Source organism: Bos grunniens, chromosome 23 (assembly GCF_055505025.1).
Source record: "Bos grunniens cultivar Pamir isolate PY7600 chromosome 23, Bosgru_T2T1.0, whole genome shotgun sequence".
NCBI classification, from domain to species: domain Eukaryota; kingdom Metazoa; phylum Chordata; class Mammalia; order Artiodactyla; family Bovidae; genus Bos; species Bos grunniens.
Genome location: NC_141187.1, coordinates 7,444,600 through 7,463,999, shown reverse-complemented (window position 1 = coordinate 7,463,999; position 19,400 = coordinate 7,444,600). Strand labels below are relative to the sequence as shown.

Here is a 19,400-nt window from a genome sequence, read left to right as displayed (position 1 = left end):
TTAGATTTTAAGATGAGAAATGCTATTAATTATTTCAAACACTGTTTTACTGTTTCCCTATTTCTTTAAACACATTAATTATTTTTTGAGTGTGTTTAGTGATTAATACCTCAGTAATCTAGTTTTTAATGCTTTACAAATCCTCTCAGTTGGGACAAATACACAGTGCAAGGACAGAAGCTCATGGAACAAATCCAGAAAAATTGGATAAATCAGATCAGATCAGATCAGTCGCTCAGTCATGTCCGACTCCTTGCAACCCCATGAATCACAGCACTCCAGGCCTCCCTGTCCATCACCAACTCCCGGAGTTCACTCAGACTCACGTCCATCGAGTCAGTGATGCCATCCAGCCATCTCATCCTCTGTCGTCCCCTTCTCCTCCTGCCCCCAATCCCTCCCAGCATCAGAGTCTTTTCCAATGAGTCAACTCTTTGCATGAGGTGGCCAAACACTGACAAAAACCCCATGTAGATTTCTGTCTGACTGGCACCAAATATTTTTGCATATTTGAGAACACTAAACACAATTTTAGAGTACTTGTTATGTGAATGCATTTTATTAATCAATTTAGAATTTTGATTTGTTTACATGTTGTGTTGACAGGTTGCCACAGAGATGGTCAACATTATGAAGAAGGATCAGTAATTAAAGAAAACTGCAATTCCTGGTAATGAATTTAAGTGGCCCAGAACTGAATTCTGCTGTGTATGTTTTCTTCAAGTAAAAGGAATATCTGTGAAACAAAACATATGTTTAAATACAGATACACAGAATCATAAGATAGCATATATCAGTAGTCTTTATGAACATATTTAATTTTAATAGATGTGCCAAATCTACACATGAATATTTCTTTTAATGTTTGAGTTTGATGTTAGTGACAGTCCATTAAGCATATCTATTAATTACAAACATTCTGATATACTATAGACAAATCAAATCGTGTTTCCTTGAGCACAGTAACTAAATATATTATAATCAGACTGCCTTAAAATGATTATCCTGCAGAGAATTTCCAATTACACATACTGAATCTGCTGTCTTCATTGTTGTCTATTTTCAAACTTCAATGACTGAGTGGTCATTTCATTCATTAACTGCCTGGAGTAGAAGATATTGCGTTGTAGCGTAATTAATGAATGTGTTGTGATTTGTTTTTGTCAAGAATTAATAGTCATTAATCAAAACATTAACATTAATCAAAAATATATTTTATGCCTTAACAAGGTGCAACTCTGGGTACTAATTTTGTAAATGTACTCCTAAAAGGCCCAGTCACTTTCATAATGCTTGTATTTTTACAGCACATGCTCAGGACAGCAGTGGAAATGTTCCCAGCATGTATGCCTTGTTCAACCAGGATTAATTGAACATGTCAATAAAGGAGACTATGGGTGAGAAAAATTTTGCTTTCTGGGATTTTTGGTGCCCACCTCCCTGTTACCCCTCATGTTTCAAACAATGTAATTCCTATCACTTACCTGCAAAAAAAGATCATTCTTAAAAAAAAAAAAAAAGTGTGAGAGAAATGGAGAGGGAGATAGAAAGACATGTGAAATTGGAATACACAGAGGTAAACTTCAAATAACTAAAAATTAAAATGTACAAAGGAGAAATATGGAGCATGGTCTTAAATTATTCAGGAAGGAGCACTGTCATGGTATGAGTGAGGTGTGTAGGAGGAAATTTAGTTTAAATAAGTAGTCAGACAAAATCAGGAAGTAGCAAACTGATTCGTTCATGTTTATTTTCTTTCCTTCCACATTTGCCCTGACCTAGCCAATCACACTTTCACTTTTCACTTTCATGCATTGGAGAAGGAAATGGCAACCCACTCCAGTGTTCTAGCCTGGAGAATCTCAGGGACGGGGGAGCCTGGTGGGCTGCCGTCTATGGGGTCGCACAGAGTTGGACACGACTAAAGCGACAGTAGCAGCAGCAGCCAATCACAAGCTCAAGCTATCCTGTGCAGAATCTTACCTTAAGAGAGTATTATTTTACCTTGAGGATTCCCCAAAAGACCAGTCCATCTAGACAGTTTCACTGAGATGACTGATATCTAGCCAATTTCACTCATAGTTGAGTCAAAAGGTCAGGCCATTTTACTTTGCTAATAAACAAAAACTTGGGCTGATTGACACTTAAAATAACTGTTTGATGCTCTGATAGTTTAGCAAAGTCACTTTGCCACTTCATAGAAGGAATAAGGAGAAGATGCCAACACTGGCTTTTTTTACAGAACTGAAAGGAAGAGGGATGGTGGGATGGTTTCTGCCTCAGGATTTCTCTACCCTTGATAACATTTTCCACCTTCAGGAAAAGATTTCACTTGAAAAGATCTATTGTCTAGCAACTATAAAAGTGAAGTCATCCTCAAATGAATTTTTAAAAAGTAAAAATATCATTTCTCTCCACACTTAAGCTGTATGTTTCCCAGCACAATGGAGCACTAATTTTCAACGTACCCTGAGTATTTTCTTGGAAGACGTGAAAGCCAGAAGTCACATTTGTTGATGTTAATATTCTCAAACCATTTTAAACTCCTCTGTGTGTGTGTTTCACCAATATTTTAGGTGATAATATGATGACATTTTAAGTATTTCTAGGGAAAATCAATTCTTTTCCGTGGCTAAGTGATATTTAAATTATTAAAAGAACATGAGAATATGCGTCATCATGAGAGATTATCTGAATCAGGTTCCTAAAAGGATTCAAATGCTTGACCTAGCAAGCACACACTTTCAGGAAGCCAAGATAAGCAGCCAACCTTTCTGCTGTCACAGAACCCAAGAGAAACCACCGCTTAAAGCAATGTGGAAAGAAAGTCATGTAAGAGTCTAGATCTGTTGGGAATGCTATCTCCGTTGGAAGGAAGCATTTTCCCATCATTCATTTACTGTTGAGAGTACTCTAGGACTATATCAGAGGCATGGGCTTTACCTTTTAGTAGCAAACATAGATGACTCAAAAAAAAAAAAAAAGGTGAAATAAAATTGCAGGAAAAGAAAATATACACAGACAAAAGGGAAAAAAGAGGTGTATCACCAATCGCCCTGCTTGTGGCGCCAAATTGTCTCGCTGTATCCCACTGTGCACACTGTTCGTTGAACCTAGGGTAGGCAAGGCACAAGCTAAGAGGCTGGAAAGAGACTCGAGGAGCCCTAGGAACTTCAGACACGTTTATTCTCTCCTGGTGGGCACAGCAGCCATAACACAGCCCCTCTCTTGGCTGGCTCAGCGGATGTACTGCAGTTCTCTCCTCTTGTGACTGACTCAATGGACACAGCCGTGAGGCAGCAGTAACTTCCCCTACTTTATGGGTGGAGCTCACATATATGCATACCACACACGACTCGTGACCAACTGAGTACCTCATGACGCACATGTGCAGTGCTGTAAATGATTTCAGCTGTTACACAGTCATTATTTACAAAATGTGGGGCAAGAGAGCCTGGACACGCCATCTTGGCCAATTTGCTCTCTCCCCACACTCCACCCCTTCAGGGTCTCTCGCTCACATTCTATGCGCCATCCATCTGTGATATTCCCTTGGCCAGTAACACTGACCCTTGGATTTACATCTTGCAACAGCAGTAGCTACAACAGCAGTTACATCCCCAATACATAGCAAAACCGAACACCAGGTATCACTCGGGACTCCTGTTCCAGTCCTTGCCCTCATGGTGCTAGAAGAGTCACCCACTGCACGTGGAGTGCCTTTATCTTTCATGGCCAAGTCCAGTCCACTGTCTGTCCTTGTGAGATTGTAGGAAAGCCTCCACAGGGGCAACTCCCTTCCTGCAGAATTTTTATTAAGGACACACAAAACCCCCGACAGGCACCAGGCCCACCCCGCAAGGAAGGGGTGTTTTGTGGTCCCTGTTCACAGTTCACCCACATGATTACACTTTTCTGAATCTGAGGACACGGCCTTTACAGTACCCTCCCCATAAATTAGGCCACATTTGCATCTGCATAACCCAGTTGGGACCCCTGCTAGCTCGGGCCACCTGTGGGCTCTTGGCACTTTCAAAATGGCGTCCTGCATGCAGTCTCTCTACTTCTCTCAGTGAAGTGAGGTGAAGTCGCTCAGTTGTGTCCGACTCTTTGCAACCCCATGGACTGTAGCCTGTAGGCTCCTCCGTCCTTGGGATTCTCCAGGCAAGTACACTGGAGTGGGGTTGCCATTTCCTTCTCCAGGGCTTCTCTCAGTAAGGACCTGCAAAACCTCTCAGGTGTGGGGCCCACCCCTGTGTTCCAAAGTCACAAAAGCCATGCTTCCAAGTGTTTCCTGTGCGTTTGCTGAAACTGCTTACCCAGGTTGACCAACTCCACCTGAGTATATGTCATGAACTCAGTCACACTGGGGTCCCTTGACGAAGCCCCACTCCTTGGCCTTAGGCTGCTCATGCTTCACTTTCTGCTGCACAACGGGCCTCACTGCCAAGCGGGGACCCACGGGCTCATAACGTTCATCCTCACTGTCACTTACCGCCTCGCTGTCAGAGATGCTGGGTTCTTCAGGGCCACAGGGTTCTCGCTCTAACACCAATATATGCTGCTCTAGTTCTTCCAAGAGTCTCTGCACATTGCACACCGGCATGGCATCACAGAGAGCACTATCAATATTCGCCTTCAGGGCAGTCAGGAAAACCCACCCCACGGTGCCAGGCAGTTCGTGCTGCCTTGTTGGGCAAATGAGAACTCATTGCCTGTAACGCCTTTTCAATACTATCCAGTGAACCATCCGCCACTTCCCAGTCTTCCAACTGGAGCCCATGTTAAGAGAACAGAGGCCACCAGTACCATATGCTATCTGGTGGCCACTGGCTTCCTCCATCTAGTGGAGCCTCAGGCTCCCCTACCTGCTGGATATCCTGCCAACTATGCCAATTGTATTGCTGATCATCCTGTTTGTGGCACCAATTGTCTTGCTGTATCCCACTGTGGACACTGTTCTTTGAACCCAGGGGAGGCAAGCTGTGAGCTAAGAGGCTGGAAGGAGACTTGAGGGGCCACAGGAACTGGAGGCACATTTATTCTCTGCTGGCTGGCACAGCAGCTCTAATACAGCCTCTCTCTTGGCTGGTTCGGAAGCCATAGCAGTATTCTCTCTTGGCTGATGCAGCAGCCATACAATTCTCTCCTCTCGTGACTGATCCAACAGACACAGCCATGACATCACAGTAAAACCCTGACTTTATGGGTGGAGCTCACATATATGTGTACCGCACACAACCTGTGACCAAGTGAGTACCTCATGACATGTGCAGTGCTATAAATGATCTCTGCTGTTACGTACTCATTGTTTACAAAACATGGGGAGAGGGAGCCTGAACACACCATCTTGGCCAATTTGCTCTCTGCCCGAAAGAGTTAAGTAAAAGAGATGAGTGATGAAGAAAAGGACTAACACTAAAATTATTTACCGGGGAAGAAAAGACAGAGTGTAGAAAGTCCTTGAATTTAAAAGAAAGTTCTAATTCTCAGATATTTACTGTTTCTGATGTTCAAGTTGCTTTCATTGTGTGAAAATGAAATCATTTTATATCATTCAATGTCTATTTTAGGCTCTTGTAAAAATAACCTACATGGAAATATATGCAGCCTTTGCTTTAAAGCGTTTATTCCTGTCATCTTGGTAGTATTGAGATCCAAGCCTTTATTCATTCTGCATAACCTACTTTGGTGCCTATGTGTTCCTTGTATTACATTTTCGTGCAATTAATATTAACAAAACATGTGTTTCCCTTTTGGCACTGCTGAGGATACAAATAAATAATGTCTTGGAGGAATTTACAATCCAGCTGAGGAGCCCACATGCCATAGCTTTGTAGAAGGGTTTCTAATGATAGGGCTGTTATAAATCCCAAATTCGTAGCACAAGTGACCACCAGCAAGGTAGTGGAACGAGGGGAGAAAGAGACAGTCTCAGTTATCTGATGTTATGTAACAAAATCACTTCGGAATTTAGTAGCTTAAAACCACAAGCTTTATTTATTTATTAAAAGTTCTCTTTATTTTGGCTGCACCTTGCAGCAAGTGGGATCTTTTTTTTAAATTAGTTTATTTTTTACTGAAGGATAATTGCTTTACAGAATTTTACTGTTTTCTGTCAAACCTTAACATGAATCAGCCATAGGTATAAATACATCTCCTCCCTTTTGAAACTCCCTCCCATCTCCTTCCCCATCCCACCCCTCTAGGTTGATACGGTAACATGGAAACTTACCTTACATTACCGTATGTAAAATAGATAGCCAATGGGAATTTGCTGTATGGCTCAGGAAACTCAAACAGATGCACAAGCTTTATTTATTTATTTTATTTTTTTATTAAATTAATTAATTTATTTTAATTGGAGGCTCATTACTTTACAATATTGTAGTGGTTTTTGCCATACATTGACAGGGAAGCAACCTAGATGTCCATTGGCAGATGAATGGATAAGAAAACTGTGGTTCATATACATAATGGAATATTATTCAGCTATTAAAAAGAATGCATTTGAATCAGTTCTAATGAATTGTATGAAGCCTATCATATAGAGTGAAGTAAGTTAGAAAGAAAAACACCACTACAGTATATTATATATACTGTATACACATATATATGGAATTTAGAAATATGGTAACAATGACCCTATATGCTAGATAGCAAAAGAGACACAGATGTAAAGAACAGATTTTTGGACTCTGTGGGAGAAGGCGAGGGTGGGATGATTTGAGAGAATAGCATTGAAACATGTATACTATCATAAGTGAAATAGATCACCAGTCCAGGTTTGATGCATGAGACAGGGTGCTCAGGGCCAGAGCACTGGGATGACCCTGAGGGATGGGGTAGGGAGGGAGGTGGGAGAGGGGTTCAGGGTGGGGAACACATGTACACCCATGGCTTTATTTTTATGTTCACATCAGCAATACAGGATGGGCTTAGCTGAGGCTCTTTTCCTGATCTTTCCTTGGGTTACCCATGTGTCCACAGACATCTGGAGCCTTAGCCGGGCTGTACTGTCTAGGTGGCCTCACTCCCACGGCTGGTGGTTGGTGCTGGTTGTTGGGGGCCCACATGTCTCCAGGAGGACAGCCTTGGCTTCTTCATATAATGACAGTGTTCAAGCAGGACATGAGTGGAGGCTAGAAGTGGCCCCTTCGGAGGCTGAGGCTTGAAATTTTCAAGCAGTTTCACTGCTTTCTACTGAGCAGAGCAAGTCACCAGGCCAGCTCACTTTCAACAGTTGGAGAAATGAACTCCATTTCTTAATGGGAAGAAGTGGAGAAGAATTTGTGCCCATTTTTAATCTATGGTATCCCTAAACCTGATTTTTTATTATGAACTCAATGTCTAGTCTATTGAATAAGTTGGTCCTGATTTCTCAATGATGTGTCAAATCAAAAATACCCCAAACTAAAAAGATTAGCCCTTGACTTATCCTTGGTTACTGGCAGCTCCCTCTACCTTGTCAACTAAGCCAGAATATCCAAAGTTAGTTTCAGGCTTTTCCCCTCTTCACTCTCAGCCACTAGGCTCTTATTTTTCTCACAAAGCTTATTTTAGAAATTTGTTTCCTATATTTCTATGCTATATTCTAGTGCATTTCTTGATCAAGCCTAGTTTGAAGTGATCTGAGTTTTCTTTTGTTTCCAGCCTAATGAAACCTCAAACCAATCCTTTACACTCTCATGGCTATCCTTCTAAAACAAAGCTTTGCTTCTGTTACTCTTGTTCTTGAAAACTCTTCAATGACACTCCATTGATTTAGAATATAATTACGCTCCTCTGCATAAATGACAATTTGGCCCAAATGCTTTACCGCCTCATCATTTACACTCTTTTCAGCCTGTCTTTCTGGTCTCTGTCATAGTTTAAGCATTACATATCTCCTCTTCGCTAAATGTGCTTCCCAATTTCAAATATGCTTTGCTCCAGAGTTGCCTTTGTTTAGAATAAATTCTATCTTCCCCCACATCTGGCTACCTAACTCATTCTCATTCTTCTAGAATGAGCACTGAAAAGTCACTGTCTGTAAAAAATTGTTCTAACTGCTTCAGGCAGAGTTATGTTTCAATTCTCTACTCTGATCAGGGTTTGACCTACTGCTAATAAATAACACAAACTGAAGTCATTTCTCTCTTTGTCACTTTTTAGGGTATGAGATTTTTGACGGTTGAGAAGTTTATTTATTTCTATGTTCCCAGTATTTATTGGAGAATATGATTGATACATTAAGAAGATTCAGTAAATGCTAAATTGGAAAGTGATGACAGACATAGAAAACAGATTTGTGATCGCCAAGCAGGAGGCAGGGTAGGGGACAGATAGATTGGGAGTTTGGAGTTAGTAGATGCAAACTGTTACATATAGAATGGATAACGACAAAGTTCTACTGTGTAGCACAGGGAAATATATTCAATATCCTGGAATAAACCATAATAGAAATTTATTTTTTTTTAGAAAATATATGTGTAAAAATATTTTAAATATTTCTTCAATATTTAAATTTCTTTTTAAAGAAAGATATATAACATACAGAGTTCCCTGGAGGTTCAGCGGTAAAGAATCTGCCTGCCAATGCAGGAAATGAGGGTTTGATTCCTGGGTTGGGAAGATAACCTGGAAAAGGAAATGGCCACCCCCTCCAGTACTATTGCTGGGAAATCCCAAGGGCAGAGGAGCCTGGTGGCTACAGTCCATGGGGTCACAAAAGAATCAGACACGACTTAGTGACTAAACAACAACACACACACACACACACACACACGTGTTTGTGTGCACCTATACATATACTTAAATGTATAGAAACAGTACCTACTCTCATTCTGTCTGATAAACTCTAATATTTCCTGTTGTTTTCCCCATATTCTATCTTTTAAAATTGATCCCTGTTTACTAAATTGAATGGTTAATTAAAAGACCCACAAATATCTCATTGTCTGAAGACTACTAGTGTAGAGCACCAAAAACATACTTTACTGACATCATGATTTTGCCTAAGGCTGGTCCTGGTAGTCTCTTAAATAAAGGCTGCAGTATCTAATATATTCAGAAATTTCCTTATTGAAATTCCTTGGATGATGGACATTATATTTAAAAATTGTGGCTTAAAGTTACTTAAGGTTTTATGAACTAACAGATCTTATAAAAGAAAAGCATTAACTTATCAGGCATATTATTGAAGATTAAGTTGTATCTTGAATCATTCCTTAGACCCTTTCCCATTATAAGCAATTTTGGTAATAAACACAATAGGATAAAGTTTAGTTTTGACTTAAATACTGAAAATATATTGTCCTTAAGTTGTAGCTAATTCAAACAACATTGATTAAATTATTTTCATCTTTTTCTGATTAAATTAATCAAAATTGATTAAATTACTTTTCATCTTTTTTCATGTGTCATCTCCTATCATCTCTTAAGGAATTTTCTTCAAATATCAACATAAGATTTTGAAAACAAAGCTTCCTGTTCTATGTAAGGCATGAAATATGTTTCTAGAAAATTATGTGCTTTTTTGTTATCTAATTTTACATCAATTGAATTCATATTATTGTTAATAATGACTAAGATTATTGGGCACTTAACACAAATTAACTCATTTATATGTAATCAGATCAGATCAGATCAGATCAGTCGGTCAGTCGTGTCCGACTCTTTGCGACCCTATGAATTGCAGCACACCAGGCCTCCCTGTCCATCACCAACACCCAGAGTTCACTCAGACTCACGTCCATCGAGTCAGTGATGCCATCCAGCCATCTCATCCTCTGTCGTCCCCTTCTCCTCCTGCCCCCAATCCCTCCCAGCATCAGAGTCTTTTCCAATGAGTCAACTCTTAGCATAAGGCGGCCAAAGTACTGGAGTTTCAGCTTTCACATCATTCCTTCCAAAGAAATCCCAGGGCTGATCTCCTTCAGAATGGACTGGTTGGATCTCCTTGCAGTCCAAGGGACTCTCAAGAGTCTTCTCCAACACCACAGTTCAAAAGCATCAATTCTTTGGCGCTCAGCTTTCTTCACAGTCCAACTCTCACATCCATACATGACCACAGGAAAAACCATAGCCTTGACTAGACGGACCTTTGTTGGCAAAGTAATGTCTCTGCTTTTGAATATGCTATCTAGGTTGGTCATAACTTTCCTTCCAAGGAGTAAGCGTCTTTTAATTTCATGGCTGCAATATTTAAATATTTCAATAAAATTAATTAGCATTGCTGTAATCTTTTTAAGTGTAACTATTTTGTCTTTAATTTTTCATGGATACTTCTTTTTATACAGTCAACTTCTTTTCACATCTAAATTATAAACAAAACATTACCTTATTTAACCTTTAAACACATTCCTGAACATTCAAGCTTCTTTCTAAAATGCATTTAATGATTTTTAAAAGAAACTACCTATATTGGCCTTTTACTAAAATCACTTCACTGTAAGTAGCGATTCCATATTCTTAAATTTAGTCTGTGTTGACTAAACAACCTTAGTTTCCTCAAATGAGGTATTTAAATCATTGACATAGACCTAATTTAAGAAGAGTGATATGCTTCCATATTAGAGTGATCAATAATGCATCATTAATATAACAAATACCTAGGTTTCAGTAATGGTTCCAATTTTGTCAGACTTGCTTCTGTATAATTTCAGAAAAACACATGAACCTATATTGATGAAAGTGACATCATATAACCTGTACCTATTTTTTCTCTTTCATTTGTGAGGCAGATGGACAGCCCAGAACTATAGCCAGTTCTGGGGAATGACATTAGAGGAGGGTTTCAAATACCGCCTTGGCACCTTACCACCCAGCCCCTTGCTTCTGAGCATGAATGAAGTGACGGTAAGTATTTGCTCAGTTTGATTCACGTATATGTGTGTTTATATAAGTGTGTACATAGGTGCATTTAAAGCAATTTTTAAAATTAACTTTTATTGGAGTATAGTTGGCTTACAATATTGTGTTAGTTTCTACTGCTACTGCTACTGCTAAGTCACTTCAGTCATGTCCGACTCTGTGTGACCCCAGAGACAGCAGCCCACCTGGCTCCGCCGTCCCCGGGACTCTCCGGCAATAACACTGGAGTGGGTTGCCATTTCCTTCTCCAATGCATGAAAGTGAAAAGTGAAAGTGAAGTCACTCAGTCGTGTCCGACTCCTAGCGACCCCATGGACCGCAGCCCACCAGGCTCCTCTGTCTATGGGATTTTCCAGGCAAGAGTACTGGAGTAGGGTGCCATTGCCTTCTTTGGTGTTAGTTTCTACTATACAGCAAAGTGAATCAGCTGTAATTATACATATGCTCAGGCATTCAGAGGTGTCTGACTTTTTGTGACCCTTTGGACTGTAGCCCACCAGGCTCCACTGTCCATGAGATTTTTCAGGCGAGAGTATTGGAGTTGAGAACATTGAAATGTGTTGCCATTTCCTCTTCCAGGGAAACTTCCTAGCCCAGAGATCAAATCCACGTCTCCTGTGTCTCCTGTGTTGCAGGTGAATTCTTTACCACTGAGACACGGGGGAAGCCCACATTTACATATATCCCCTCTTTTTTGGATTTCCTTCCCGTTTAGGTCACACAGAGCATTGAGTGGAGTTCACTCTGCTATACAGTAGGTTCTCATCAGTTATCTGTCCACACGTAGTATCAATAGTGCATACGTCAGTCTCCATCTCCCAATTCCTCCCGTTCAACCCCCTTTCCCCTCTTGGTGTCCATAGGTTTGTTTTCTATGTCTCTGTCTCTATTTCTGCTTTGCGAATAAAATCATTTAAAATAACTGAAAGAGTGAGTTTTGAGCATTCTGAGATAATTTTGTCATTAAAAAACAAACACCTTTCTCCAAAATGGTCGTTACTGCCCTCAAAATTTTCATGTGGACTTTGAATGTTCACTAATATCAATGAGATATAGTCTCTTCAAGAATGCTTGTGTGTCCATTTACACTGCTAATCATTTCAGAGAAATTCATGTTTCTGATAATTGACTTTCCAGTGACTCAGTGCTTAAGCAAATCATTATTTGTCCTCATTTATCTTTTTTTAAGTAAACTTAGTTATTTTGTGAATTCATCAAAACAGAGTTTTGTTGGCTCCCTTGGACTCTCCATTATGAAATTAAAAAAATAAATGCCAGTAACTGCAGATGAGTATGCTTTGATGATTAATAAAGTTTATCTTCAAAAATCCTCACATTTTTCATTTAAAGAACACCTTCAAACTTTGCCTGACAAGCTGGCAAACTCCTTCATGAAATTGCCACGTTTCCTAACACCTTCGTGCTCTGTACTGCTGACTTAGTTTTCCCTTTCGTTACTGAGAGGTGTTATCTTCTGATCGTCGGCGTCTTATATAAAGAGACTTCTGCATCTCTAGTTATCACAGACCTCTAACTTAGAGCTGCAGCTTTACTACCCCACGTGTGGACCTCTCAGTTGAGATGCTGATTATATTCAAGGCCTGTTACAAATGCCCAGGGCATTTGTACTTCTTTTTTAAGATTCCACATATAAGTGATATTATAGGATATTTTTCTTTCTCTGTCTGACTTACTTCAAAAACAAACTTATGCTTACCAAAAGGGAAAGCTGGAAAGGAGGGATAAATTAGGAGTTTGGAATTAGCATATACACATTGTATGCCTGTATGGTCCGATTCTTTGCCACCCATATCTCTTGCGTCTAGCACTATCAGGCTGATTCTTTACCACGGAGCTCCCTGGGAAGCCCTTGTATATAAAATAGATAATCAAAAAAGAGAGCTGTATATCTTGGGGCTTTCCTGGTGGCTCAGATAGTAGGGAATCTGTCTGCAATGCAGGAGATTCAGGTACAGTACCTGGGTCAGGAAGATACCCTGAAGAAGGAAATGATAATCCACTCCAGTATTCTTGCCTGGAGCATTTCATGGACAGAAGAGCCTGGAGGGCTGCAGTCCATGAGGTTTCAAAGAGTCAGATATGACTGAGGGACTAACATAACACACCCCCTATATCTCAGGGAACTCTACTCAGTATTCTGTAATAAACTTCATGGAAAAAGGATCTGAAAAAGGATGAATATTTGCATATAGACAAACTGAATCACTTTGCTGTATACCTAAAACAAACACAACATTGAAAATCAATCATGCTCCAATATAAAATAAAAATTAAATTTAAAAAAAGCCCAAAGAACAAATGTCCAGGCTGCTAAAGAACTGGCACTTCACTCTGCAATGAAGATGTCAGTTGCTGGCTGTCTGGAAGCTCTCAGCATTTGAGAGCAAGCAGTGCTGCTGTTTGCTGTTGGATGAGTTGTAAACCCACAAGTTTCTCATTAAATGTTTAATGTGCTTTGCTTTCGAAAGATGTAATCCCCTGAGTTATTATTCCAATTCACATTCCGGTAGCAGACGCTGCTAAATTATAACTAGTATGCGAAAAGATCACAATAGCTGCCATGGACTGAGGAGTTGTGTGCCAAGCACTCTTATTAGCTCTTGCATACATTATCTCATCTCATTCTTGGCTTGATGTAGTGGGTACTGTGATTATCTGTGTTTTAAAAACAAGAACACTGAGAAAGAGAGAGGCTAAGTCACACTGAAGTAGAGAGAAGCCACCTAGAATTATTTAGATGGCAGAGCCAGAACTATACTATTATAATTTTTTTATTCTAGTAGAATTGCTTTACAGTGTGTTACCTTCTGCTGTATGACAACATGAATCAGCTATATGTACCCATTTATTCTTTCCCTCTTGAGCCTCCCTCCCCTTCCCATCTCACCCCTCTAGGTCATCACAGCTCTGGGCAGAGTTCACTGTGTGTACAAGAAGCAGTTTTCCACTATTTTATACATGTTAGTGTATATATTGGAGAAGGCAATGGCACCCCACTCCAGTACTCTCGCCTGGAAAATCCCATGGACGGAGGAGCCTGGTAGGCTGCAGTCCATGGGGTCGCTGAGAGTCAGACATGACTGAGCGACTTCCCTTTCACTTTTCACTTTCATGCATTGGAGAAGGAAATGGCAACCCACTCCAGTGTTCTTGCCTGGAGAATCCCAGGGACGGGGGAGCCTGGTGGGCTGCCGTCTGTGGGGTTGCACAGAGTCGGACATGACTGAAGAGAATTAGCAGCAGCAGCAGTGTATATATGTTAATGCTAGTCTCTAAGCTCATCTCAGCCACTCCCCACTCTACTGTGTTCACAATTGCATCCTCTATGTATTTATCTCTGTTCTTGCCCTGCAGAAGGTTCGGCTGTGGCATTTTTCTAGATTCCATAATGTATACATTAATATGCGATATCTTCCTCTTCCTGATTTACCTCACTCTGTATGACAGACTCTAGTTTCATCCACATCACTATGAATGATCCAATTTTGTTCCTTTTTATATCTGTTAATACTCCGTTGTGTATATACATGTACCATATCTTCTTTATCCATTTATCTGTTGATAGACATCTAAGTTGTTCCATATCATGGGCAGAGCCAGGACTTTAAAAGATCTGTCCCCCAAATGGTACTGAGTGTTCCTGTAGAATCAGTTAACTTTGACCCATTCAGGTTCAAAATAGCAAAATGGCTTTTAATCTTGGAACCAGATATCTTTCTGAAGTGATCAGCTTAGATATATTTCTAAGCAGCAAATGTAATTCATTGACTACTCCTACTTCCGGTTCATTGATGGCACTAAAGCCTTTGACTGTGTGGATCACAACGAACTGTGAAAAATTCTTAAAGAGATGGGAATACCAGATCACCTTACCTGCCTCCTGAGAAATCTGTATGCAGGTCAAGAAGCAACAGTTAGTAGCAGACATGGAACAAGGGACTGGTTCAATATTGGGAAGGGAGTACATCAAGGCTGTATATTGTTACCCTGCTTATTTAACTTATATGCTGAGTACATGATGCCAAATGCTGGGCTGGATGAAGCACAAACTGGAATCAAGATTTTCCAGAGAAATATCAATAACCTCAGATATGCAGATGATGCCATCCTTATGGCAGAAAATGAAGAGGAACTAAAGAGCCTCTTGATGAAAGTGAAAGAGGAGAGTGAAAAAGCTGTCTTAAAACTTAACATTCAGAAAACTAATATCATGGCATCTGGTCCCATCACTTCATGGCAAATAGATGGGGAAAAAATGGAAACAGTGATAGACTTTATTTTCTTAGGCTCCAAAATCACTGCAGTTGTTGACTACAGGCATGAAATTTAAAAGACGCTTGCTCCTTGGAAGAAAAGCTATGGCAAACCTAGACAGTGTGCTGAAAAGCTGAGATATTATTTTATCTACAAGGATCCCTTTAGTTAAAGCTATGGTTTTTCCAATAGTCATGTATGCATGTGAGAGTTGGACCATAAAGAAAGCTGAAAACCAAAGAATTGATTTTTTTTAAACTGTGGCATTGGAGAAGACTCTTGAGAGTCCCTTAGACTTTAAGGAGATCAAGCCAGTCAAGCCTAAAGGAAATCAATCCTGAATATTCTTTGGAAGGACTGATGTTGAAACTCCAATACTTTGGTCACTGATGAGAAGAGCCAACTCATTAGAAAAGATCCTGATGCTAGGAAAGATTGAAGGCAGGAGGAGAAGGGGATGACAGAGGATGAGACGGTTGGGTGGCATCACTGATTCAATGAATATGAGTTAGAGCAAGCTCCAGGAGATGGTGATGGACAGGGATGCCTGGCATGCTGCAGTTCATGGAGTCACAAAGAGTCGGACACAACTGAGTGACTGAACAGCTACAACAGATATATTTTTGGATTTTTTTCTACAATCAGTAAATTATAACATCTTTAGAGGTTATCATAACTTTGAGTGACTTAATTATATGATCAGTTGGTAAAGAGATACTTTTTTTTTTTTTTTTTCTTTTTCATTTTTGTCCTTATCTGGATAAAAAGAGACAGAATTGTTTGGGAAAATAAGAAACTCATCCCCTTTATAAGGAATATTTTTCCCTTGCTTCTAGTGAGGGCCCACTAAGCCAAATATTCATTTAGGTGTAATATACATTTTCTCTGAATTCTTTCTAACATATCTTATGAAGCTCTATTTTCTTGCAACTTGGAGTATTTTATATTCTAGGAGAAATGAGGTACATTTCTTTCCCAGGTTGCCACAGTTTATAGCATAGAAAAAGGAAATCTAATTCTAAATCACATATTGGCTCCTGGGGATTTGTTTGCATAAAAGTCACTAAAGCGATATTTAAATGAAAAACGATTAGTGCTTCGGGAGAATTCAAATTACCTAGCACTATGAATTAATGTAATAAAGTTGCCAAGTAGTTCCAGGAAGGCAATAAGGAAAATTTGGCTGATCTGTAAGAGTTCTGTTGCCCACTTATGATACACAGCAAGGAAATAGCTTCCCATTTCTAAGGTACAGTAGCTTGAAGGCTGAAGTCTCTTCAAAAAATTTCTGAGTGTTGAAATTGTCCTGGTATCTGGTCAAATAGTAGAACATCAGAAACATAACAAGTACTTCAGTGAATAACATGGGATCAAATGAACTGAGTTAAACTGGTTGCTACAGGAAGAGCTTTAAAAATAGGTTAATTCTTAGCCTGGTGACTACATATAACACAAAATACCCCCAGTTATCAAATGGACTCTGAATATAGTAGAAATGAATTATTTTCTGTGTGTTTGCTTCTGGATAACTGCCCCCCCTAACACATTTTTTAAATACAATTTTCAACATAGGATGGTGTTACATACTAACTGTACTGACTGGATAGGCAGTCACCAACAGTTGGGATAGTTTTTCTGAGAACCCTGCATCACCAGCCCAAGACAGGTCCTTTTCCTTGAGCACATTACCTGAATGAGAACTGAGATTTATCATATTCTTTATCTTGAGTGGGAAAGGTGATCTGTGAGTCATTCCTGGTTCGTGGAAAAGCTCTTATCTTCTCTAGCTGGCTTCCTGGCTTCATGGCTTGTTTGAAGCCATTGTTCCCATAATATGTCTTCCTAGCTAAGTTAGTGGCTTATCAACAGGTCTTCTACAAAGAGTTCCATGATCATATAAATATGAAAAAAAAAAAACAAACAACTGGTTAATCTATATGAATTCAGTTCAGTTTAGTTGAGTTCAGTCGCTCAGTCGTGTCTGACTCTTTGTGACCCCATGAATCGCAGCACGCCAGGCCTCCCTGTCTATTGCCAACTCCCGGAGTTCACCCAAATACATGTTCATCGAGTCGGTAATGCTATCCAGTTATTTCATTCTCTGTTGTCCCCTTCTCCTCCTGCCCCCAATCCCTCCCAGCATCAGAGTCTTTTCCAATGAGTCAACTCTTCGCATGAGGTGGCTGAAGTACTGGAGTTTCAGCTTCAGCATCAGTCCTTCCAGTGAACACCCAGGACTGATCTCCTTTAGGACTGGTTGGATCTCCTTGCAGTCCAAGGGACTCTCAAGAGTCTTCTCCAACACCACAGCTCAAAAGCATCAATTCTTAGGCACTCAGCTTTCTTCATAGTCCAACTCTCACATCTATACATGACCACTGGAAAAACCATAGCCTTGACTAGACAGACCTTTGTTGGTAAACTAATGTCTCTGCTTTTTAGTATGCTATCTAGGTTGGTCGCAACTTTCCTTCCAAGGAGTAAGCGTTTTTTAATTTCATGGCTGCAATCACCATCTGCAGTGATTTTGGAGCCCCCCAAAATATGAATTAATTCAACCCAAATGAATTTTTGTAGGCTGTGATGTGTAACAATGAGGAATAGAATATACTGATCATGGGAGGTTAGAAAAAGTCTAGCTTAAAGATTTTGGTAGCTCTTCCTGGATGACAGTCCTAAGGGTGAGCAGACAAAAGGAAACAAAAACTGATTGTTTTCCCTGGTACAAGCAGACTGACTGAGAGGAAGTGAGAGAGGGGAAAGAAAGAGGGCAAGAGGGTCCTGACTAGACCATGCAGATCCTTGTTTTGTAGGAAGACTCATTTCCACCCACTTTAGAATTACGTCTAGTGTCAAGTCAAATGACATCGGCTGGTCAACCTTTGCCTAACTTTTTCTTTAAAGGTGCTTTCTTGAGATTGTTCAGAATAATGCCTTGATTGGACAACCTTGTTCCAAATTGTTTTCCTCTAAATTAGATTAACCAACAATTCTCTGTCAGCCCATTGGAACTTCGTGTGCTGTTTTGATAAATTCACAGTGAGACTGATGGGGAGCTGGTCTTTAGAAGACCATAGGTCCCTGAAAATTTAAACTCTACCACTTAAGACTTTTTTCTCTTTATGGTAGAAAAACAAGTTAGAAACTGTTAAAAACACAGTTAAAACAGATTAGAAAACACAGAAACTTATTTCAATATTTCTCGACATATGTGCCATTAGTCATCAATCCTGCAAGGTTTGGAATAAAAGTGTCCTATATGTGGTCAAATATATTTGTGAAATGGTGTATCTTTCTTCCAAAGAGTCACACTATTCATTAATATACTGAACTCTTCCTTCATTGACTTTTTTTTTACCCCATGTTTCCTGAACTCATGACATCATAGAACCTTTTCTCCTTTGCTTATAATGATGGTTAATATTCCACAGGATTTATATTCCACAGAACACACTTAATGAAGTGAAGTTGGTCAGTCGTGTCCAACTCTTTGCGACCCCATGGACTGTAGCCTATCAGGCTCCTCCGTCCACGGATTTTCCAGGCAAGAGTACTGGAGTGGCTTGCCATTTCCTTCTCCAGGGGATCTTCCTGACCCAGAAATCTAACCCGGGTCTCCCACATTGCAGGCAGACGCTTTACCATCTGGTAAAGTGTAAAGGCACCAGGGAAGCCCACAGAACACACTTAGGAGATGCTAAAATATTGAAAGAAAAGTACTGGAGGGAGCAGAAATACATTCAGGGATAAAACAAAGGTTTCTAAGTGTCTCAGAAAGAAAATAATTATTATGATTGTAGGCAAAGTTGGCATGCAACTTTGGGAGTTAGTGATGGACAGGGAAGCCTGGCATGCTTCTGTCCATGGGGTTGCAAAGAGTCAGACAGGACTGAGCGACTGAACTGAAAACTGAGGTCCTTTGAAGCCAACAGAAGCAGCACAATTGAGGTCTGTTGATAGGTACATGTAGGCAGTGCATTTAGTCACATGGCTGTGTTTCATATGCCCTGATGGACATGAGCTCTGCATGCTGTGTGCTTGGGTCTTATTTAGTCTGGCTTAAATGGTTATAGCAGAAGTACCCAGCTCATAGGCCTGTGAGAAGTCCATGAAATGATGAATAAGAAGTACTTACCACACAGTTATAATAGATTGAGCATAATCTATTATGCTCATATAATAGTTAGGCATAACAGAAATGTTATTATATAATATATAAATTTGCTCTTTCTTCCTTTCATTAACCTTGGGAGAATAGCAGATTTCTGAAA

The 19,400-nt window shown here is 40.0% G+C and overlaps 1 protein-coding gene across 4 annotated transcripts in view; it reads left to right on the top strand.

Moving 5' to 3' along the window:
- TINAG (tubulointerstitial nephritis antigen) overlaps positions 1-19,400 on the top strand; it is a 104,885-nt gene that overhangs the window by 11,413 nt on the left and 74,072 nt on the right. For all 4 annotated transcript variants that reach the window (XM_086370621.1, XM_086370620.1, XM_086370618.1 and 1 more), the window contains exons 2-4: positions 607-670; positions 1,308-1,397; positions 10,725-10,839. In XM_086370621.1, coding sequence (XP_086226747.1) covers positions 607-670; positions 1,308-1,397; positions 10,725-10,839 — 269 coding nt within the window. The remainder of the gene's footprint in view (positions 1-606; positions 671-1,307; positions 1,398-10,724; positions 10,840-19,400) is intronic.